The sequence below is a fragment of the Lethenteron reissneri genome, chromosome 64, assembly GCF_015708825.2.
Source record: "Lethenteron reissneri isolate LAM-NWPU_2019-01 chromosome 64, ASM1570882v1, whole genome shotgun sequence".
NCBI lineage: Eukaryota > Metazoa > Chordata > Hyperoartia > Petromyzontiformes > Petromyzontidae > Lethenteron > Lethenteron reissneri.
In genome coordinates, this window is record NC_083842.1 from 10,758,442 (window position 1) to 10,781,489 (window position 23,048).

At 55.9% G+C, this 23,048-nt stretch overlaps 1 protein-coding gene across 1 annotated transcript; it reads right to left on the reverse strand.

Annotated features, from left to right (window-relative positions):
* Positions 1-444: 444 nt before the first annotated feature.
* On the reverse strand, positions 445-17,113 carry LOC133359168 (transcription factor Sp8-like). Its single transcript, XM_061577573.1, has 7 exons — positions 16,992-17,113; positions 11,335-11,645; positions 9,103-9,383; positions 6,721-6,837; positions 6,094-6,252; positions 4,582-4,746; positions 445-3,007 (listed from the first exon to the last, which is right to left on the reverse strand). The coding sequence occupies exons 2-7, from the start codon at positions 11,637-11,639 to the stop codon at positions 2,154-2,156; spliced, it is 1,881 nt and encodes a 626-aa protein (XP_061433557.1). The 5' UTR covers positions 11,640-11,645; positions 16,992-17,113; the 3' UTR covers positions 445-2,153.
* Positions 17,114-23,048: the final 5,935 nt, after the last annotated feature.

Consider the following 23,048-nt stretch of genomic DNA (forward strand, 5'->3'; position numbering starts at 1 on the left):
GGAAATCTCCCGCCGTCATCGACGCCGGAAACTGCCACGCGCCGAGTTAGCCACGGCCGTTGGCGGCGGCTAACTTCTTCTTGGTTCTTTCGGTAAAGTCACGTAGAAGGGAAATAATAAAATAATAATAATAAAACATAATAAAATACAATTCTCACGACGTTTCGGCCACAACGCAAGCAGCCGTCCTCAGGTGAAGAACAGGTCTGTCGGAAAGACAGCGTCCGAATGAACACCGCCAAGCTTGGCAGCGTATATTTAAGCTGGGTTGGAGGAGGAAGGGCGCCTTGACGAAGGAATTTGCATATCAACAGAGGAATTTAGAATATTCAGACGCTGTCTTTCCGACAGACCTGTTCTTCACCTGACGACGGCTGCTTGCGTTGTGGCCGAAACGTCGTGAGAATTATTTTATTATGTTTTATTATTTTATTATTTCCCTTTTATGTGACTTTACCGAAAGAACCAAGAAGATGAATCCCTGCAGTCACGAAAGCTTTACATCGAAATTTGACCTTAGAAGTGTACTGGAGGCGCCTTGACCGCGTGCTAAACCAACACTATTTTTAGTTGACCAGGTAAGGCCCCAACCGAGCTCTGTAGCTCTTTCTTGAGAAGCGACGAGGCTAATCACAAGCGTGGAGAGACTGATAGCAGGAGCCAAATCATCTAAACGCGTCACGTCGATTCTAAACGCGGAAGGAAAACAAGTGGAGGACCCGGAGAAAAATCCACGCGACCACGAGGAGAGAGAGAGAGAGACACCGCAAACTCCAAATACAGCAGCAGCAGCAGGCGTCGTCAGGGTTGAGATCGAACCCACGACCTCCTGTAGACCAGGCGAGGTGGTTAACATCTCCTAGCCACCGTGATGATGATGATGATGAGAGAGAGACACGCAAACTCCAAATATACAGCAGCAGCAGGCATCGCCATTGTCGGGATCGAACCCACGACCTCGTGCATACCGGCCGAGGGAGTTAACATCTCGCAACTGCCCAGCAAATTCGCTTGGCGCTGTCGATTGTAGTCACATTTTGTCCTCGACTTTCGTGGGCCCCTAGGGAGTGGATAAACCACAACGGGTGCCTAGTGAACGTCTCGGAGGCTACGTGGTAGGCTCACGGCCTAGGTTCTGGGAATCTCAGGCAATCGGGGTGCGAGGGTCGATGTCCCACACCAGCTCGCTGTGACCTCGCGCCACGGACAATCCGGCTTCGTGCTCCGGGAGTCTTGTTATCAGCGGCGGCGGTGGCGGCGGCGGCATCAGCTCCTCTCAAAGTTCTGGGTTCGAGCCCCGGCTCTGGGAATCTCTCATCCTGCAGCGTGTCCACCGACGGGTAACGTGACAAACTCAGGGTCTCCGTGTGAGTCGATGGGTCTCTGTGTGAGTCTATGAGTCTCTGTGTGAGTCTATGAGTCTCTGTGTGAGTCTATGGGTCTCTGTGTGAGTCTATGAGTCTCTGTGTGAGTATGAGACTCTGTGTGAGTCTATGGGTCTGTGTGTGAGTCTACGGGTCTCTGTGTGAGTCGATGGGTCTCTGTGTGAGTCTATGAGACTCTGTGTGAGTCTATGGGTCTGTGTGTGAGTCTACGGGTCTCTGTGTGAGTCTACGGGTCTCTGTGTGAGTCTACGGGTCTCTGTGTGAGTCTACGAATCTCTGTGTGAGTCTATGAGTCTCTGTGTGAGTCTATGGGTCTCTTTGTGAGTCTATGGGTCTCTTTGTGAGTCTATTGGTCTCCGTGTGAGTCTATGAGTCTCTGTGTGAGTCTATGGGTCTCTGTGTGAGTCTATGGGTCTCTGTGTGAGTCTATGGGTCTCTTTGTGAGTCTACGGGTCTCTGTGCGAGTAGTCTGTGGGTCTCTGCGTGAATAGTCCATGGATCTCTGTGCGAGTAGTCGATGGATCTCTGTGCGAGTCTACGGGTCTCTGTGCGAGTAGTCGATGGGTCTCTGTGCGAGTCTACGGGTCTCTGTGCGAGTAGTTGATGGGTCTCTGTGCGAGTCTACGGGTCTCTGTGCGAGTAGTCGATGGGTCTCTGTGCGAGTCTACGGGTCTCTGTGCGAGTAGTCGATGGGTCTCTGCGCAAGCCTACGCATGGAGAACCTCTTTCGCACCGCCGTACGTAGCCAACCTCGCCGAATCGCTAACGTCAGTAGCGTAGCATTCCTCCGATGATGCCGCCACCGCCGATGATACCGCCGTCGTCGCCGATTCCGCCGATGATGCCGCCGCCGATGCCGCCGATGATACCGTCGTCGTCGCCGCCGTTGTTGTTGCGCCGCCTGCACACGCGCTGGTGCCGGATGAGGCTGCTGGAGCGAGCGCAGCGGAAGGCGCAGCCCCCGCAGGCGTACGGCTTCTCTCCGGTGTGCGTGCGCCGGTGGTAGCCGAGGCTGGAGGCCTGCGCGAACGCGCGCCCGCACTGCGTGCACACGTACGGCCGCTCGCCCGTGTGGGTGCGCGTGTGCAGCGTCAGCACCGCCAGCTTGCTGAACGCCTTGCCGCAGCTCGTGCACACGAAGGGCCGCCGCTGCTGCTGCTGCTGCTGCTGCGGGGCCCCAAGCGCCATTGCCGCGGCGCCCCCCGCGCCGTCTCCGCCGCAGTCTTCTTCTTCTCCGTCGTCGTCGTCGTCGACGCCGGCGCTTCCGTCGTGGTCGACGTCGATGTCGTGGTCGTGATCCTGGCTGGGGCGCCGCGCGCCGTTGCCTCGCCACCGGACGAACGTTCTCCTGGCGCCCCCTCGCGCCGGCCCCGCGGCGCCGTCCGGAGCAGCGGTGCGGTGCGAGGGCGCCGGCGTGGTGGCGGTGGCGACGACGGCGGCGGCGGCGGCCGAGGAGGAGGAAGACGAGGAAGAGGGAACGGCACCGTACGCGTCGCCGTCATGACCGCCGCCGCCGTGGTGGTGGTGCTGCTGGTGCTGCTGGTGCTGCTGGTGCTGCTGGGGGTGGTGGTGGTGGCGCCACCGTGAGTCCCAGGCCCCCGCGGCGACGCCGCTGTCGTCGTCTGCACAGCGCGGGGCGGGAGGAGGAGGGGGCGGCGTTTGATCGCGAGGCGAGCGATGGGCCCGGGGCGCCCGTTGGTCGCTGCGGTTCTGGCATTCGGCAACGCTTTTGGCACGACGTGGAACGGCACGCGGTTATAACGCGGGAGAAGCGTGCGCCGTTATAGCGTCATCTGGTCCAACACCATGTGAGACTAGGCTCTAAGGAAAGCTGTCTCGGGTGTGGACCAATCAACTTCAAGGACAGTGCATACATTATCAGAGTTGTGTTTTTTGTTTGCATTACGACTGCAGGTATTGTGGTCTATGCAAACATGACTCCTTGTAAAAAAGGTGTCAGTTTTGTTGCCAGATAGAAGGGTAAAAAAACAATTATCAACGTGGAACAACGTTGGTGAGCTGCTGCGGCTGAGTGGTACAGAGTGACGGGGTAACGGCGGCGGTGGCGGCCGTTACCCTCGGTTATACGTCTCCCGTACATCTCAGCGCGCGCGTGCGTACGACGGTAGTAGCAGCAGTCAAAGTCGCGCACCGTATGATCGCCCAAACATTAAACCATAACACAGGTTTTGTTTTGGGTTAGGTCGCGCGAAATATATAAATGTGTCGTTCAACCCGCCACCACCACCATCCCGTGTTATTGGTGATATTAGTCAACTTTTTGGTTCTTTCGGTCCTCAGGACAGCTGCTTGCGTTGTGGCCGAAACGTCGTGAGAATTATTTTATTATGTTTTATTTTTATTATTTTATTATTTTATTACTTCCCTTCTACGTGACTTTACCGAAAAAACCAAGAAGATGAATCCCTGCAGTCACGAAAGCTTTAAATCGAAATTTTATAACGTTTTATTTTTATTATTTTATTATTTCCCTTCTACGTGACTTTACCGAAAGAACCAAGAAGATGAATCTCTGCAGTCACGAAAGCTTCAAATCGAAAGATCAAATACTTGTTTCCCTCACTGTGCAGCCTGGCCCCCCACCTCACCCCACACACCGTGCCTCTCGTCGGAGCCGTTTCACCATACTTCACCGGCTTCGGTGAAAGTGGTGAAGGCGGTGGAGGGGGGGGGGTGAGGTTTGGATGTCGCCCGTATACCGACGTTGAGTCAGCCCTGACGAGGAGTCAAACCCGGGCCGCTGGGTTCACGGCGCGTCACGCGATGAACCAATTGATGAACGAATCGACCCGCCGCTCTACCTCTCCCAACAGGACGGGACGTGCAGATCACGGCACAACAGTCTGAGCGAGGGACTAGAGACAAAGATCCCCCGTGTAGCCTGTGACAGGCTGTTGGGGCAAGTGCTGTTAGCGAGTAGCAGCACCTATGAAGGCTGCCGGCACTGTGGCACACAAGGGGGGCGGGTGGCCAGCACCACCACACCCGACCGCCTTTGTCTCCCTAGTGGCGATGTTTACTACACACCGCACCAGGTACTCATTCGAGGCCGAGTCGACCCAGGGGAGGCCCAGGACCGGTTCAAACAACCGTCACCGGCGTTGGCCGTGAGCGGGAATCGAACCGGAGGTCGCCGGGTTCGTGGCGCTAACCACCCCCCCCCCCCCCCACCCACCGTGACACCAGCGCTGCCTTCCGCTGACGTCACCGCCGCCATCGCCGTCATGGCCGCCGTCACCGTCATGGCCGCCGTGACCGTCGTCGTGAACGGAGCCGCCCTGGCCCCACTCGGCGGGCCGCCTGGCGCCGCCGCCCCCCACGTCCTCGTCCTTGACGTCGACTGCGAGCCGAGGGGGTGTGGGGGGGGGGGGGCAGGGGGGGGGGGCAGGGGGTCGGTGAGAGGCGGTGTGGGGGGACGGGGGGGAGGGGGGGGGGTGAGAGGCGGGTCGTGAACTCGCGACGCCGACGCGACTGGTGGCGACACCTCGACCGGTCGGTCCCCCCCCTCCTCCTCCTCCCCCTCGAGGGGTCACGGCAGAGGTCGCAATCAGGTACCTGATACCCGTACCCTACCCGATACCTGGCTACCCGTACCCAGCTGGGTACGGGTTCCCGTTTGCGACCCTGGTGCGGCCGGGTACGGGGAGGCCGTGAGTCACTGGCGAGTCACCGTTTGTCACTCATTTCACAACGTCTTGTCTCTTCTCACAATTCAAATTCCTAGAATCAACCCACCCATGCCTGCAACGTGGCTTCATCCCAGAGGTCGCAATCGGGTACCCGATATCCGTACCCTACCAGAAATATTGTGCGTGTGTTTTTTTTTAACTGCGCAACGAATTCTCACGAAATGGCCCCTCTTGGTATTTCAGGTTGCCGAGCCCCTGGCGTCAGGAGCAGCACAGCGGCGAATCACCGCCCCGGTGGCGATGCCAGTCGGTGGGCCTCTGTGTGAGTCTATGGGCTGCTGTGTGAGTCTATGGGTCTCTGTGTGAGTCTATGGGCTGCTGTGTGAGTCTATGGGTCTCTGTGTGAGTCTATGGGCTGCTGTGTGAGTCTATGGGCCTCTGTGTGAGTCTATGGGTCTCTGTGTGAGTCTATGGGTCTCTGTGTGAGTCTGTGGGCCTCTGTGTGAGTCTATGGGTCTCTGTGTGAGTCTATGGGCTGCTGTGTGAGTCTATGGGTCTCTGTGTGAGTCTATGGGCTGCTGTGTGAGTCTATGGGCCTCTGTGTGAGTCTATGGGTCTCTGTGTGAGTCTATGGGCTGCTGTGTGAGTCTATGGGCCTCTGTGTGAGTCTATGGGTCTCTGTGTGAGTCTATGGGTCTCTGTGTGAGTCTATGGGCCTCTGTGTGAGTCTATGGGTCTCTGTGTGAGTCTATGGGTCTCTGTGTGAGTCTATGGGTCTCTGTGTGAGTCTATGGGCTGCTGTGTGAGTCTATGGGCCTCTGTGTGAGTCTATGGGTCTCTGTGTGAGTCTATGGGCTGCTGTGTGAGTCTATGGGCCTCTGTGTGAGTCTATGGGTCTCTGTGTGAGTCTATGGGCCTCTGTGTGAGTCTATGGGTCTCTGTGTGAGTCTATGGGTCTCTGTGTGAGTCTGTGGGTCTCGATGAAATGACATACGCGTGTGGTTGCATTTTCCAGGGGTATCCCCCCCCCTCCCCCCCCCCCCCGGGGGGCCAGTAACCTGCGCGGGGGTCGTCCATCATCTCCACCTTGACCGGGCGCGACGCCGCCGCCGCCGCCGCCGCCGCCCCCAGCGCCTCGCCGTCTCCCTCGAAGGGGGACGAGGCGGGGAGCCCCACGCAGCCCGGACGGTGACGACTCACGCCGTCGCAGTCACGGCCTGCGCGGAGACACGGAGAGACACGCGCACGCGGAGACACGCACACGCGGAGACACGCGCAACGCGGAGACACGCGCAACGCGTTAGAATGGTGCGCAATTCCGTGTTATAATGGGCGCGTTCCAACGGTGCGTCATTCCGCGTTTATAAATGTCAAAAAATGAACGCGATTTCCACGACGGCAGCTCGGGATCCGCGTGATGCGCGTCACGCGGATTTCCAGCAACTTCCGCGCGGAAGACGACAAAGACACACACACACACCGCACACACACGCACACACACACGCACACACACAGGCGCACACACGCACACACACGCACACACACACACACGAACCAGCTCACACACGCACACACACACAGCCACACCACACAGCACGCACACACCACGCACACAACACGCACACACGCACACACACACGCACACACACAGGCGCACACACGCACGCACACACACACACACCCACCCGGGTAGAATCCGCCGGTGATTCCGTCGCCGCAGCCGTGGCTCTCGGCGGTGATGCCGGGGAACTCGGCCTGGTCGTCGGCAAGCGGCAGCTCCTCCTGCTCCTCGTCCATGCCCTCTGCGCAGAGCGCAGCCGCACAAAGACAAAGATTCCCCCACCGCCCCTCCCCCCATGTAGCCTCAGCGGACTGTCGGGGCAAGTGCTGCGAGAGCGAGGGGTGGTCAACGCCACGCCCGGCCGCCTTTGTCTCCCCAGCGGCGATGTTTACTACACGTCAGAGGTCGCAAACGGGTTTTGATTCCTTACCCGTACCCGTACCCGGCCGCACCAGGGTCGCAAACGGGTACCCGTACCCGGCCGTACCCGTACCCTACCCGTACCTGGCCGGGTACGGGTAGGGTACGGGTATCGGGTACCCGATTGCGACCTCTGGGATGAAGCCATGTTGCAGGCGCGGGTGGGTTGATTCTAGGAACTTGAATTGTGAGAAGAGACAAGACGTTGGGAAATGAGTGACAAACAGTTACCAGTGACTCACGGCCTACCCGTACCCGGCCGCACCAGGGTTACAAACTGGGAACCCGTACCCGGCTGGGTACGGGTAGCCGGGTATCGGGTAGGGTACGGGTATCGGGTACCCGGTTGCGACCTCTGCTACACATCGAAGCGGGAACTCATTTGAGGCCGAGTCGACCTGGGGGGAGGCCCAGGACCGGTTCGCAAAATCGTCACCGGTGTTTTTCCGTCCGTGAGTGGGAATCAAACTTGTGTCTCGGCCGAGTTGGTAATCACCGCACTACCGCTCCCCGTTTAGCCTTAGCAGACTGTTGGGTCAAATAGCAGAGCCTGTGAATGCCGGCACGGCACACGAGGGGGTGTGGGTGGCCAGCACCACGACCGGGCTGCCTTTGTCTCCAGGGTGGCGATGTTAACGTACACTCTGCACCGGGTACTCGTTTGAGGCTGAGCCGACCTAGGGGAGGCCCAGGACCGGCTCAGATAAGCGGTGTTGGCCTGGTCTACAGGAGGTCGTGGGTTCCATTCCGACCCTGACGACGCCAGTTGCTGTACATTTGGAGTTTGCGGTGTCTCTCTCTCATCATCACAATTGTGAGATATTAACTACCTCGCCTGGTATACAGGAGGTCGTGGGTTCGATCCCGACCCTGACGATGCCTGCTGCTGTATATTTGGAGTTTGTGGTGTCTTTCTCTCATCATCATCATCACAGTTGTGAGATGTTGACTACCTCGCCTGATATACAGGAAATGGTGGGTTCGATCCCGACCCTGACGACGCCAGTTGCTGTATATTTGTAGTTTGCGGTGTCTCTCTCTCTCTCTCCCCGTGGTGTTCACGTGGATTTCTTCTCCGGTTTTCCCCCTCCACGTTCAGAATCGAGGTCACCCGTTTGGAGCGTTTGACTGCCGCTGTAAATCCCCACGTGGTCAGGAGAAGCCAATTGGCTGAGCTATTATTTCCGACAGCCAGCTCGCTTCTGAAAAATGGACCACGTCAGCCTCGGTGGGTGCCTTACGCCTGGAAACATTAAAATAGGAGCGGCGGCAGCGCTGGAACGTGACGTGGCAATAATCGTGACGGCAACATCAGCGAGATTGCCGGCAATTTCCAGTGGCGCGGCTCACCCGGCGGTCCTGTACCAAGGGTGGCACAGGCGGTTTTGTTTTACAACCGGGTTGAATCGTGACTGCAGGGATTCATCTTCTTGGTTCTTTCGGTAAAGTCACGTAGAAGGGAAATAATAAAATAAAAAATAAAAAAACATAATAAAATTATTCTCAATTATAAAATAATTCTCAATTATTTTTTTATTTTTTATTTTATTTTATTATTTCCCTTCTACGTGACTTTACCTCGGATAAGAGCTTCGTATTCATCAAACCAGGTTCTAATTCCCTGGGTTTAATTGTGTTCAAGAAAAAACCCGATGCCTGCCGCTGGAAAAATCGGGTTTTTCCCACCTATGATTCTGTACGGAACGGAGGGGGGTGGTGGTGGGGCAGTGGGGGGGTCGTGCTCACCACCGTGGCCTCGGATCAGAGTTTCGTATTCATCAAACCAGGTTTTCATTCCCCGGGTTTAATTGTGTTCAAGAAAAAACCCGATACCTGCCGCTGGAAAAATCGGTTTTTTTCCACCCATGATTCTGTACGGAACGGAGGGGGAGGGAGCAGTGGGGGGGGGTCGTGCTCACCACCGTGGCCTCGGATCAGAGCTTCGTATTCATCAAACCAGGTTCTAATTGCCCGTGTTTAATTGTATTCAAGAAAAACCCGATACCTGCCGCTGGAAAAGTCGGGTTTTTTCCCACCCATGATCCTGTACGGAACGGAGCGGGGGCAGTGAGGGTGTGGTGCTCACCACCGTGGTCGCTGAGGTAGGAGCCGTCCACCGCCTGGATGACGGCGCCGGCACGCGGCTCCGCCGAGACGCGCCCGTCACAGGGAGAGGCGGCGCCGGCGGGAGAGGCGCCGGTACCGGCGGTGGTACCGGCGGTGGCGTCGAGGGCGCTGAGCCGCATGGCGGAGCGCGACAGCTCCCCGCTCAGCGCCGTCAGCAGCACCACCAGGATGTCGAGCAGCGACGAGTTCCTGTCGCCGGCGCTGGCGGCGCTGGACCGTCCGGCGCACGGCAGCTCAAAGCTGTGGCGGGTGTGGGGGGGGTAACGACGATGACACCACCGAGGAGAGGGAGGAAGGCGGGGGGGGGGGGCAAGGCAATGAATCCACGCGGCAATGTTTTGAAACGGCGAGTGGAATTAACGGGCGGCGTTGAGGCGTGGCGACGGGTTTTCTTCTCCCGTTCGGAAACGCTTGCGGCGCGACGCGGAACACCACCGCACCGTTATCACATTCCGTTTTACCCCGCGGCACGGTGGCTCGGAGATGTTGACTACCTCGCCTGGTGTGCAGGAGGTCGTGGGTTCGATCCCAACCCTGGCGCCTGCTGCTGTATATTCGGAGTTTGCGGTGTCTCTCATCATCATCACGGTGGCTAGATGTTAACTACCTCGCCTGGGGTACAGGAGGTCGTGGGTTCGATCCCGACACTGACGCCTGCTGTATATTCGGAGTTTGCGTGTCTCTCTCTCATCATCATCACGGTGGCTAGGAGATGTTAACTATCTCGCCTGGTAGGCAGGAGGTCGTGGGTTCGATCCCAACTCTGGCGCCTGCTGCTGTATATTCGGAGTTTGCGGTGTCTCTCATCATCATCACGGTGGCTAGATGTTAACTACCTCGCCTGGGGTACAGGAGGTCGTGGGTTCGATCCCGACACTGACGCCTGCTGTATATTCGGAGTTTGCGTGTCTCTCTCTCATCATCATCACGGTGGCTAGGAGATGTTAACTATCTCGCCTGGTATACAGGAGGTCGTGGGTTCGATCCCAACTCTGGCACCCACTGTACATTTGGAGTTTGCGTGTCTCTCTCTCATCATCATCACGGTGGCTAGGAGATGTTAACTACCTCGCCTGGTGTGCAGGAGGTCGTGGGTTCGATCGCGACCCTGACGATGCCTGATGCTGTATATTTGGAGTTTGCGTGTCTCTCTCTCTCCGTGGTCGCGTGGAATTTTTCTCCGGGCCCTCCGGTTTTTCCCTCTGCATTTAGAATCGACGTGAATTGAGATCCTTTAGTTTCATTTGGTGCTGTAACTGTCCGATCGATGGGCCACTTCGTTGAGCCGCAATCATTCGCGGCAGCCAGGTAGCTTCTGACAAATAAGTTCACACCTCAGTGGGCGCTGCCTGGTAAGATGGGCGATGGTTTAGTTGCATTTGTGCGTTGTTTGGGTGATCGTTTAACCTTTCTTGTAACCTTGCACTGACTACCGTGCTTGTGCGTATCGTTGTTGTCGTAACGCAACGTTCCTACCCCATGCCCCGAGTGGACATCTCTGCAAAAAAAAAAAACGCTTTACAGCTCATCTTCGTGGTACTTTCGGTAAAGTCACGTAGAAGGGAAGTAATAAAATAATTAAAATAAAACATCATAAAAAATACAATTCTCACTGTTGTGAGAATTGGATTATTTTATTATGTTTTATTTTTATTATTTTTACTGAAAGAACCAAGAAGATAAACTAATCACTTTTAAAATATATCCAATATAAAAGTAAACTAATCTAAGCTCCGATTTAAAGCTTTCGTGACTGCAGGGATTCATCTTCTTGGTTCTTTCGGTAAAGTCACGTAGAAGGGAAGTAATAAAATAATAAAAATAAAACATAATAAAATACAATTCTCACGACGTTTCGGCCACAACGCAAGCAGCCGTCCTCAGGTGAAGACCAGGTCTGTCGGGGAGACAGCGTCTGAATGAAACACGACAGACCTGGTCTTCACCTGAGGACGGCTGCTTGCGTTGTGGCCGAAACATCGTGAGAATTGTATTTTATTATGTTTTATTTATATTATTTTATTATTTCCCTTCTACGTGACTTTACCGAAAGAACCAAGAAGATGAATCCCTGCAGTCACGAAAGCTCTAAATCGGAGCTTTACAGCTCATCGGATACCTCCCGCAACCACGAACAAACATCCTGAATCCATCATCAATTTCGTCGTCGGCGTCGGTGCCGGTGACAAACCTCTCGACGAGCCTCCGCAGCACGGCGTAGCAGCCGAAGGGCAGGCGGTCGCGCGCCGCCGCGATCAGCTCGGCGCGCAGGGCGCCGTGCTCGGCGCAGGCTCGCAGCGCCGCGTAGTCGCCGATGCCCAGCGCCGATTCCAGTGCCAGGGCGGCACGAGGGCCCACGCCGCGGGCCGCCAGCCACGCCGGGAAGTCGCTCCAGGCCTCGCCGACGCCGTCGCCGGTACCGACGCCGTCGCCGCCGGTACCGCCGCCGTAGCCCGCGTGGTACGGCGACGGAGCCGTCACCTCTGCCGCTGCCATGGCTGTCTGTGCGCGCGCGAAAAGTCAAGTTCAAGTTTCAAGTTCATGTATTAGGTGTAGCCCTGTGAGCCATTCGGCTCTTGAATCGGGTGCAACCGCAACAAACAAAAAAACTAGAACATGAAACATCTTAAAGTGAATATGTGACTTAGTGCAAAGAGAAAATCCAAGAAAAGACAGCAAAATATTGCAAAAAAAAATCACCGTACACCAACGCTGTGTGCACAAATCCCAGTGGGATGCAAGTCAAACAACAACAACAAGTCAGCGAGGTTTGCGGGGTCATGGCGGAGTGCGGGGTCACGGCGTGTTGCGAACCCGCCGGGCCCGGTTCCGATTTCCTGCTCGCGGACGCACAACGCCGGCGGCGGCGGCGGAGAACCCGAGCCGGTCCTCGGCCTCCCCTAGGTCGACTCGGCCTCAAATGAGTACCTGGCGCGGTGTGTAGGAAACATGGCCACTCGGGGAGACAAAGGCGGCCACTGACCCCCCTCGTGTGCCACAGTGCCGGCCTTCACCCCAGAGGTCGCAAACGGGTTTTGATTCCTTACCCGTACCCGTACCCGGCCGCACCAGGGTCGCAAATGGGTACCCGTACCCGGCCATACCCGTACCCTACCCGTACCTGGGCGGGTACGGGTAGGGTACGGGTACGGGTACCCGATTGCGACCTCTGGGATGAAGCCATGTTGCAGGCGCGGGTGGGTTGATTCTAGGAACTTGAATTGTGAGAAGAGACAAGACGTTGGGAAATGAGTGACAAACGGTGACTCACCAGTGACTCACGGCCTACCCGTACCCGGCCGCACCAGGGTCGCAAACGGCTACCCGGCCGGGTTAAGACAGGGTTATGGGTTATGGTTCAAGGCCTAGGGTTAAGATGGGCTCATGGGTTAAGGTTTAAGGACCAAGACAGATGAATAAATTAAGGTTTAAGAACTAGGATTAAGACAGGGTTATGGTTTAAGGACTAAGGTTAATGAGTTAAGGTTTAAGTCCTAGGGTTAAGACAGGGTTATGGTTGAAGGATTAGGGTTAAGATAGGCACATGGTTTAGGGTGTAAGGATGAGGGTTGAGGCAGAGGTTTAGGGTTTAAGACTGAGAGCCTTGGGTTTAGACAGTTTTAGGGGTTAAGGTTTAAGGAGTAAGATATATTCATGAGTTAGGGTTTAATGAGTATGGTTTAGACAGTTTTAGGGGTTAAGGTTTAAGGAGTAAGATATATTCATGAGTTAGGGTTTAATGAGTATGGTTTAGACAGTTTTAGGGGTTAAGGTTTAAGGACTAAGATAGATTCATGAGTTAGGGTTTAAGGAGTGGGGTTTAGACAGGTTTAGGGGTTAAGGTTTAAGGACTAAGATAGATTCATGAGTTAGGGTTTAAGGAGTGGGGTTTAGACAGTTTTAGGGGTTAAGGTTTAAGGACTAAGGTATATTCCATGAGTTAGGGTTTAAGGAGTGGGGTTTAAGCCAGGACTAGGGGTTATGGTTCAAGAACTATGGTTCAGACAATTTCATGGGTTTGGGTTTAATCAGTAGGGTTAACCCCTTTATTCAGTAGGGTTAACCCTACTGATTAAAGGGGTGGGGGTTTAAGGGGGGGGGCTAGGCCAGGTCGGAGGGGTTTAAAAGAGGGGGGGGGGGCTAGGCGAGGTCTGGGGGTGTAAGGAGTGAGGGGGGGGGGGCTAGGCGAGGTCTGGGGGTGTAAGGAGTGAGGGGGGGGGGCTAGGCGAGGTCTGGGGGTGTAAGGAGTGAGGGGGGGGGGGCTAGGCGAGGTCTGGGGGTGTAAGGAGTGAGGGGGGGGGCTAGGCGAGGTCTGGGGGATGTAAGGAGTGAGGGGGGGGGGCTAGGCGAGGTCTGGGGGGTGTAAGGAGTGAGGGGGGGGGCTAGGCGAGGTCTGGGGGGTGTAAGGAGTGAGGGGGGGGGGCTAGGCGAGGTCTGGGGGGTGTAAGGAGTGAGGGGGGGGGCTAGGCGAGGTCTGGGGGTGTAAGGAGTGAGGGGGGGGGGCTAGGCGAGGTCTGGGGGTGTAAGGAGTGAGGGGGGGGGCTAGGCGAGGTCTGGGGGTGTAAGGAGTGAGGGGGGGGGGGCTAGGCGAGGTCTGGGGGGTGTAAGGAGTGAGGGGGGGGGGGGCTAGGCGAGGTCTGGGGGTGTAAGGAGTGAGGGGGGGGGGGGCTAGGCGAGGTCTGGGGGTGTAAGGAGTGAGGGGGGGGGGCTAGGCGAGGTCTGGGGGGTGTAAGGAGTGAGGGGGGGGGGCTAGGCGAGGTCTGGGGGTGTAAGGAGTGAGGGGGGGGGGGCTAGGCGAGGTCTGGGGGGTGTAAGGAGTGAGGGGGGGGGGGCTAGGCGAGGTCTGGGGGTGTAAGGAGTGAGGGGGGGGGGCTAGGCGAGGTCTGGGGGTGTAAGGAGTGAGGGGGGGGGGCTAGGCGAGGTCTGGGGGGTGTAAGGAGTGAGGGGGGGGGAGCTAGGCGAGGTCTGGGGGGTGTAAGGAGTGAGGGGGGGGGGCTAGGCGAGGTCTGGGGGGTGTAAGGAGTGAGGGGGGGGGGGCTAGGCGAGGTCTGGGGGGTGTAAGGAGTGAGGGGGGGGGGGCTAGGCGAGGTCTGGGGGTGTAAGGAGTGAGGGGGGGGGGCTAGGCGAGGTCTGGGGGGGTGTAAGGAGTGAGGGAGGGGGGGGGGCTAGCGAGGTCTGGGGGGTTTAAGGAGTGAGGGGGGGGGGCTAGGCGAGGTCTGGGGGTGTAAGGAGTGAGGTTGGGGTAGGGGGGGGGGACCTAGGCGAGGTCTGGGGGGTGTAAGGAGTGAGGGGGGGGGCTAGGCGAGGTCTGGGGGGTTTAAGGAGTGAGGGGGGGGGCTAGGCGAGTTCTGGGGGTGTAAGGATGTGAGGGGGGGGGCTAGGCGAGGTCTGGGGGGTGTAAGGAGTGAGGGGGGGGGGCTAGGCGAGGTCTGGGGGTGTAAGGAGTGAGGGGGGGGGGGGCTAGGCGAGGTCTGGGGTGTAAGGAGTGAGGGGGGGGGGCTAGGCGAGGTCTGGGGGTGTAAGGAGTGAGGGGGGGGGCTAGGCGAGTCTGGGGGGTGTAAGGAGTGAGGAGGGGGGGGGGGGGGGCTAGGCGAAGGTCTGGGGGTGTAAGGAGTGAGGGGGGGGGGCGAGGCGAGGTCTGGGGGTGTAAGGAGTGAGGGGGGGGGGCTAGGCGAGGTCTGGGGGTGTACGGAGTGAGGGGGGGGGGCTAGGCGAGGTCTGGGGGTGTAAGGAGTGGGGGGGGGGGCTAGGCGAGGTCTGGGGGGTGTAAGGAGTGAGGGGGGGGGGCTAGGCGAGGTCTGGGGGTGTAAGGAGTGAGGGGGGGGGCTAGGCGAGGTCTGGGGGGTGTAAGGAGTGAGGGGGGGGGGCTAGGCGAGGTCTGGGGGTGGTAAGAGAGTGAGGCGGGGGGGGGGCTAGGACGAGGTATGGTGGGGTGTAAGGAGTGAGGGGGGGGCTAGGCGATGGTCTGGGGGTGTTGTAAGGAGTGAGGGGGGGGGGCTTAGGCAGAGGTCTGGGGGGTTTTGTAAGGAGTGAGGGTGGGGGGGCCTAGGGCGAGGTCTGGGGGGTGTAAGGAGTGAGGGGGGGGGCTAGGCGAGGTCTGGGGGTGTAAGGAGTGAGGGGGGGGGCTAGGCGAGGTCTGGGGGTGTAAGGAGTGAGGGGGGGGGGCTAGGCGAGGTCTGGGGGTGTAAGGAGTGAGGGGGGGGGGGCTAGGCGAGGTCTGGGGGTGTAAGGAGTGAGGGGGGGGGCTAGGCGAGGTCTGGGGGTGTAAGGAGTGAGGGGGGGGGGGGCTAGGCGAGGTCTGGGGGGTGTAAGGAGTGAGGGGGGGGGCTAGGCGAGGTCTGGGGGTGTAAGGAGTGAGGGGGGGGGCTAGGCGAGGTCTGGGGGGTGTAAGGAGTGAGGGGGGGGGGCTAGGCGAGGTCTGGGGGTGTAAGGAGTGAGGGGGGGGGCGAGGCGAGGTCTGGGGGTGTAAGGAGTGAGGGGGGGGGGGGCTAGGCGAGGTCTGGGGGTGTAAGGAGTGAGGGGGGGGGGCTAGGCGAGGTCTGGGGGTGTAAGGAGTGAGGGGGGGGGGGCTAGGCGAGGTCTGGGGGGTGTAAGGAGTGAGGGGGGGGCTAGGCGAGGTCTGGGGGGTGTAAGAGTGAGGGGGCTAGGCGAGGTCTGGGGGGTGTAAGGAGTGAGGGGGGGGCTAGGCGAGGTCTGGGGGTGTAAGGAGTGAGGGGGGGGGGCTAGGCGAGGTCTGGGGGTGTAAGGAGTGAGGGGGGGGGCTAGGCGAGGTCTGGGGGGTGTAAGGAGTGAGGGGGGGGGGGCTAGGCGAGGTCTGGGGGTGTAAGGAGTGAGGGGGGGGGCTAGGCGAGGTCTGGGGGTGTAAGGAGTGAGGGGGGGGGGGCTAGGCGAGGTCTGGGGGTGTAAGGAGTGAGGGGGGGGGCTAGGCGAGGTCTGGGGGTGTAAGGAGTGAGGGGGGGGGCTAGGCGAGGTCTGGGGTGTAAGGAGTGAGGGGGGGGCTAGGCGAGGTCTGGGGGTTAAGGATGAGGGGGGGGCTAGGCGAGGTCTGGGGGTGTAAGGAGTGAGGCTAGGCGAGGCTGGGGTGTAAGGTGCTGGGGAGGCTAGGCGAGGTCTGGGGGTGTAAGGAGTGAGGGGGAGGGGCTAGGCGAGGTCTTGGGGTGTAAGGAGTGAGGGGGGGGGGCTAGGCGGAGGTCTGGGGGTGGTAAGTGAGTGAGGGGGAGGGCTAGGCGAGGGTCTGAGGGGTGTAAGGAGTGAAGGGGAGGGGCTAGGGCGAGGTCTGGGGTGTAGGGCAGGGAGGGGGAGGGGGCGAGGCAGAGGTCTGGGGGTGTAAGGAGGGAGGGGGAGTGGGCTAGGCGATGGTCTGGGGGTGGTAAGGAGTGAGGGGGAGGGGCTAGGCGAGGTCTGGGGGTGTAAGGAGTGAGGGGGAGGGGCTAGGCGAGGTCGGGGGGTGTAAGGGAGTGAGGGGGGGGGCTAGGCGAGGTCTGGGGGTGTAAGGAGTGAGGGGGAGGGGCTAGGCGAGGTTGGGGGTGTAAGGAGTGAGGGGGGGGGGGCTAGGCGAGGTCTGGGGGTGTAAGGAGTGAGGGGGGGGGGCTAGGCGAGGTCTGGGGGTGTAAGGATAGTGAGGGGGGGGGCTAGGCGAGGTCCGTGGGTGTAGGAGTGAGGGGGAGGCTAGGCGAGGTCTGGGGGTGTAAGGAGTGAGGGGGAGGGGCTAGGCGAGGTCTGGGGGTTGTAAGGGTGAGGGGGAGGGGCTAGGCGAGGTTCTGGGGGTGTAAGGAGTGGGGTGATAACGATGATAACGATACCGATGGTAACGATGGTAACGATGACAGCTGCCGGCGGGGTTCTGACCTCGTTGTGGCTCGTGTTCGTCTTCAAGCTGCTCCGGTGAGAGACACGGGGGGTGGTGTGGTAGGGGGGAGTGGTGGGGTAGGGGTGGAGTGGTAGGGGTTGAGTGGTAGGGGTGGTGTGGTAGGGGTGAGGTGGTTGTTGTTGGTGGAGGGGTGGAGTGGTGGGGGTGGTGGTGTGGTGGGGTGGTGGTGGGGGTGAGGTGGTGGGGGTGGAGTGGTAGGGTGGAGTGGTGGTGATGGAGTGGTGGTAGGGGTGGAGGGTGGTGGGGTGAGGTGGTGATGGTGGTGGTGTGATGGTGGAGTGGTTGGTGGAGGTGGTGAAGATGGAGTGGTGGTGGAGTGGTGGAGGTGGAGATGGTGGTGGGGATGGTTGTGGTGTGGGGTGGTGGAGGTGGTGGAAGTGGAGTAGTGGAGGTGGAGTGGTGGAGGTGGAGTGGTGGAGTGGTGGAGTTGGAGTGATGGTGGAGGTGATGGAGGTGGTGGAGGAGGTGATGGTGGAGTGGTGGTGATGGTGGTGGAGTGATGGTGGTGGAGGAGGTGATGGTGGAGTGGTGGTGATGGTGGTGGAGTGATGGTGGAGTGGTGGAGTAGCGCGAGGGTTCCTGGGGAGTTCAGGGGTTGAAGGTTCAGGGGTTGAAGGTTCAGGGGTTGAAGGTTCAGGGGTTGAAGGTTCAGGGGTTGAAGGTTCAGGGGTTGAAGGTTCAGGGGTTGAAGGTTCAGGGGTTGAAGGGAAAAGTCGCGGCCACGGAAACACTCGGCACTGTACTCAGGCGACTACAGTAGGTGGTGGGTGGAGTCGATTCGTCGATTCCTCCGTTATATCGATTTCTTGGACATCGATTCCAATAAAATCGTGGGGGCCCCCTATCGATTCCGCCACGTTGCGAATCGAATTCTCTTCAGGTCCCGTCGTGTCTCCTTCCACGTCCTCTTCGACGCCAACCCGCATTTATCGATTATCGATTACATTTATTCCGTTAAAATGTTTCTTCGATTCCTCCGCCTCTTTCAATGGAACGCGTCTAAGAATCGATTCCTCGCACGCCCTAACACGGGTCTTCGATTCCTCTTACTTTACCACCAAATCGATTCCACTTTATTTATTTCACTTGGAATCGATTCTTAGAATCAGCTGCCCCACTCTTCGATTCCTATTTCTTTGACTGATTCCCTTACTCGGAATCGATTCCAAGAATCTCCACTAGACACTTCTCTTCCTATTGATCGGTTTATTTACCTCGGAATCGATTCTTACACTACCCCTTCTCGACTCTTTCGATTCCTCTTTGATTTAATAATTTACCTCGGAATCGATTCTTAGAATCCCCTTTCTCGACTCTTCGATTCCTATTACCTTGATCGGTTCCTTTACCTCGGAATCGATTCTTAGACTCTCCTTCTCGACTCTTCGATTCCTATTACCTCTGTGCTGTGCGCCTGATGATGCTGGTTTTGTTGTTTTCATTACCGGCAGCAAAAATCCGTCACGGCCACTCGAATTGTAAATGTTGTAGTGGGTTTCACTATACACTACACTATACACTACATTATACACTATACACTACACTATACACTACACTATACACTACATTATACACTACACTATACACTACATTATACACTACACTATACACTACATTATACACAATACACTACTATACACTACATTATACACTACATTATACACTACACTATACACTACACTATACACTACACTATACACTACATTATACACTACACTATACACTACATTATACACATTATACACTACACTATACACTCACTACATTATACACTACACTATACACTACATTATATACTACACTATACACTACACTATACTATACACTACACTATACACTACACTATACACTACACTATACACTACATTATACACTACACTATACACTACACTATACACTACACTATACACTACATACACTACACTATACTATACACATTATACACACTACTATACACAATACACTACACTACTATACACAATACACTATACACTACTATACACAATACACTACACTACTACACACTACACTACATTATACACTACACACAACACTATACACTACACTATACACTACATTATACACTACACTATACACTACATTATACACTACATTATACACTACACTATACACTACATTATACACTACACTACTACACACTACACTATACACTACACTACTATACACAATACCTACACTACTATACACTACACTATACAACTACTACACACTACACTACTATACACAATACACTACACTACTATACACTACATTATACACTACACTACTACACACTACACTATACACTACATTATACACTACACTATACACTACATTATACACTACACTATACACTACACTATACACTACATTATACACATTATACACTACACTATACACTCACTACATTATACACTACACTATACACTACATTATATACTACACTATACACTACACTACACTATACACTACACTATACACTACACTATACACTACATTATACACTACACTATACACTACACTATACACTATACACTACACTATACACTACATACACTACACTATACTATACACATTATACACACTACTATACACAATACACTACACTACTATACACAATACACTATACACTACTATACACAATACACTACACTACTACACACTACACTACATTATACACTACACTATACACTACATTATACACTACACTATACACTACATTATACACTACATTATACACTACACTATACACTACATTATACACTACACTACTACACACTACACTATACACTACTTTACACATTATACACACTACTATACACAATACAATACACTACTACACACTACACTACTATACACAATACACTACACTACTACACACTACACTATACACTACACTACTATACACAATACACTACACTACTATACACTACACTATACACTACTACACACTACACTACTATACACAATACACTACACTACTATACACTACATTATACACTACACTACTACACTACACTACTATACACTACACTACTACACACTATACTATATACTACACTACTATACACTACACCACTATACACAATACACTACACTACTATGCACTACACTATTATACACTATACACTACCTTACTATACACAATACACTACACTACTACACACTACACTATACACTACATAATACACTACACTACTATACACTACACTACTACACACTACACTACACTACTACACTATACACTAAATTATACACTACACTATACACTACACTACTACACACTACACTATACACTACTATACACTACACTACTGCACACTACACCACACTATACACTACTACACACTACACTACAGTAGTATACACAACACACTAGTATACACTACACTATACACTACACTACTATACACTACTACACACTCCACTATACACTATGTAAATCCTACAGATTCACACCGCCGCTGTAAATCCGAAGAGCTATGAAGATCTTGTTCTCACAGACGCCGTGTGCGCGGTGTTAGGAGCGAGAGACTATTTTACGCATGCGGAGACAAAAAAATAACAACTTCAAAGCTCATCGGATTCCACCAGTATGAACACATTCTTCCTGCGGAGGGAGCTGGTAGGAACGTCGGGTTGCTCGGTCAATGGCCTGCAGGGTCAACGGCGGCGTGGTGTATTCCGCAAATATGCCCGACTGTGAGGGCGGGCACAAGCCGGCGTGAGTAGGTTAAACGTTGAGTTTTATCAGGGCACCACGGGGTGACCAGCCCCTCCCCACTCAGCCCCTCCCCTCCCCACCCAGCCCCACCCTCCCCACCCAGCCCCACCCCTCCCCACCCCACCCACCCAGCCCCTCCCTCCCCACCCAGCCCCACCCTCCCCTCCCAGCCCCTCCCTCTCCCCCCACCCAGCCCCTCCCCACCCCAGCCCCACCCTCCCCACTCCGCCCCTCCCCACCCTCCCCACTCAGCAACTCCCCACCCTCCCCACCCAGCCCCTCCCTCCCCACCCAGCCCCTCCCTGCACGACGGACGGACGGACACAATAATCCCCTGTGGGCTGGTGTAACCAGGAGGTTCCTACCAGTAACACATCTTCCGATGACTCTTGATGACAACGGGGTGAGGAGAGGGGGGGGGGGCTCCCAATTGGGCTCTCCCTCGACTCACATTCGACCGTAAAAAGTGTACTCGACAGAAAGTCGCCGCTCAGCGTTCGCCGATTGCATCCGTTGCGTTTATTCGTCCGTCGATGCATCGCCGTCGATGAAATGTAACGATCAAAACAATCAAAAAGAACACAGGAGTCCGACGGCGGAGCGCAGGAAAATGACCCTCCCGAAGGGCCTCGTCTCTCCGAGCACCTAACGGCAAAAGAGCCTCCCCGGGAACACCTTTGACTACCCAGCATTCTCTCTGTTCCCCCCCACAATTCACTGCGAGATAGGCACGGGAAGATGAGGATTGATGCCGGTTTCCCTCACTGTACGCGGAAGGGCGGCATGGTCGCGAGATGTTAACTGCCTCGCCTGGTACGCAGGAGGTCGTGGGTTCGATCCTGACCCTGACGATGCCTGCTGCTGTATGTTTAGAGTTTGCGTGTCTCTCTCTCATCATCATCATCACGGTGGCTAGGAGATGTTAACTACCTCGCCTGGTGTACAGGAGGTCGTGGGTTCGATCCCGACCCTGACGATGCCTGCTGCTGTATGTTTAGAGTTTGCGTGTCTCTCTCATCATCATCATCACAGTTGCGAGATGTTAACCGCCTCGCCTGGTCTGCAGGAGGTCGTGGGTTCGATCCCGACCCTGACGATGCCTGCTGCTGTATGTTTAGAGTTTGCGTGTCTCTCTCATCATCATCATCACAGTTGCGAGATGTTAACCGCCTCGCCTGGTCTGCAGGAGGTCGTGGGTTCGATCCCGACCCTGACGATGCCTGCTGCTGTATGTTTAGAGTTTGCGTGTCTCTCTCATCATCATCATCACAGTTGCGAGATGTTAACCGCCTCGCCTGGTCTGCAGGAGGTCGTGGGTTCGATCCCGACCCTGACGATGCCTGCTGCTGTATGTTTAGAGTTTGCGTGTCTCTCTCATCATCATCATCACAGTTGCGAGATGTTAACCGCCTCGCCTGGTCTGCAGGAGGTCGTGGGTTCGATCCCGACCCTGACGATGCCCGCTGCTGTATATTTGGAGTTTGCGGTGTTTCTCTCTCTCTCTCTCCCCGTGGTCGCGTGGATTTTTTGCTCCGGGTCCTGCGGTCTTTCCCTGCACATTTAGAATCAACATCACGCCCTTAGGGTTCACACGGCGGCTATAAATTGTCCACGTGACGGTAAACCCCCCTTCGTTGGGCCGTCAATTGTGAGGGCCGGGTGTCTTCGGAAGCGGAGCTCTAACAAGCAAATCAAGACGAGTTCCGTCTACCTGAATCCAGAGGTCGCAACCGGGTACCCGATACCCGTACCCTACCCGATACCCGGCTACCCGGCCGGGTACGGGTACCCGTTTGCGACCCTGGTGCGGCCGGGTACGGGTAGACCGTGAGTCACTGGTGAGTCACCGTTTGTCACTCATTTCGGGTAGGGTACGGGTACGGGCAGGGAACGGGTACCCGTACACGGCCGGGTACGGGTACCCATTTGCGACCCTGGTGCGGCCGGGTACGGGTAAGGAATCAAAACCCATTTGCGACCTCTGCCTGAATCCTAGTCAGGCCGCTCCACCCGCCTTACGCCATCACTCCGAGGTCTTCGTCCGCGAACTCGCCGCGAGAATTGCGCGCACGCAACTAGCGCGGACGTTTGCGCACGTTCAACTTGTTGTAACGCGGTTTCTACGGGGAGGGCAATTCCCGTGAGGTCGGATTTCCGTAGGCCGGGGGTCTCCCGCAAACCGGGCGACGACTTTTTGCATAAAGCTCGGTGGACCTTCCCCCACCTGGGAAAAATAAAAAATACAGAGGCGCTTTGAGAAATAGCGTTAACACTTGTACGGGACTATCGTTTTTAACGGATACTACACTTT

What these genes read in the sequence shown, in the direction of transcription:
- LOC133359168 (XM_061577573.1), bottom strand. Translation starts at nt 11,639, where the DNA reads ATGGCAGCGGCAGAGGTGACGGCTCCGTCGCCGTACCACGCGGGCTAC. An exon ending in CACCGGCGGATTCTACCCGG is followed by an intron (nt 6,253 to 6,720) that starts GTGGGTGTGTGT and finishes GTCTCCGCGCAG; the next exon opens with GCCGTGACTGCGACGGCGTG. An exon ending in GATGGACGACCCCCGCGCAG is followed by an intron (nt 4,747 to 6,093) that starts GTTACTGGCCCC and finishes CTCGGCTCGCAG; the next exon opens with TCGACGTCAAGGACGAGGAC.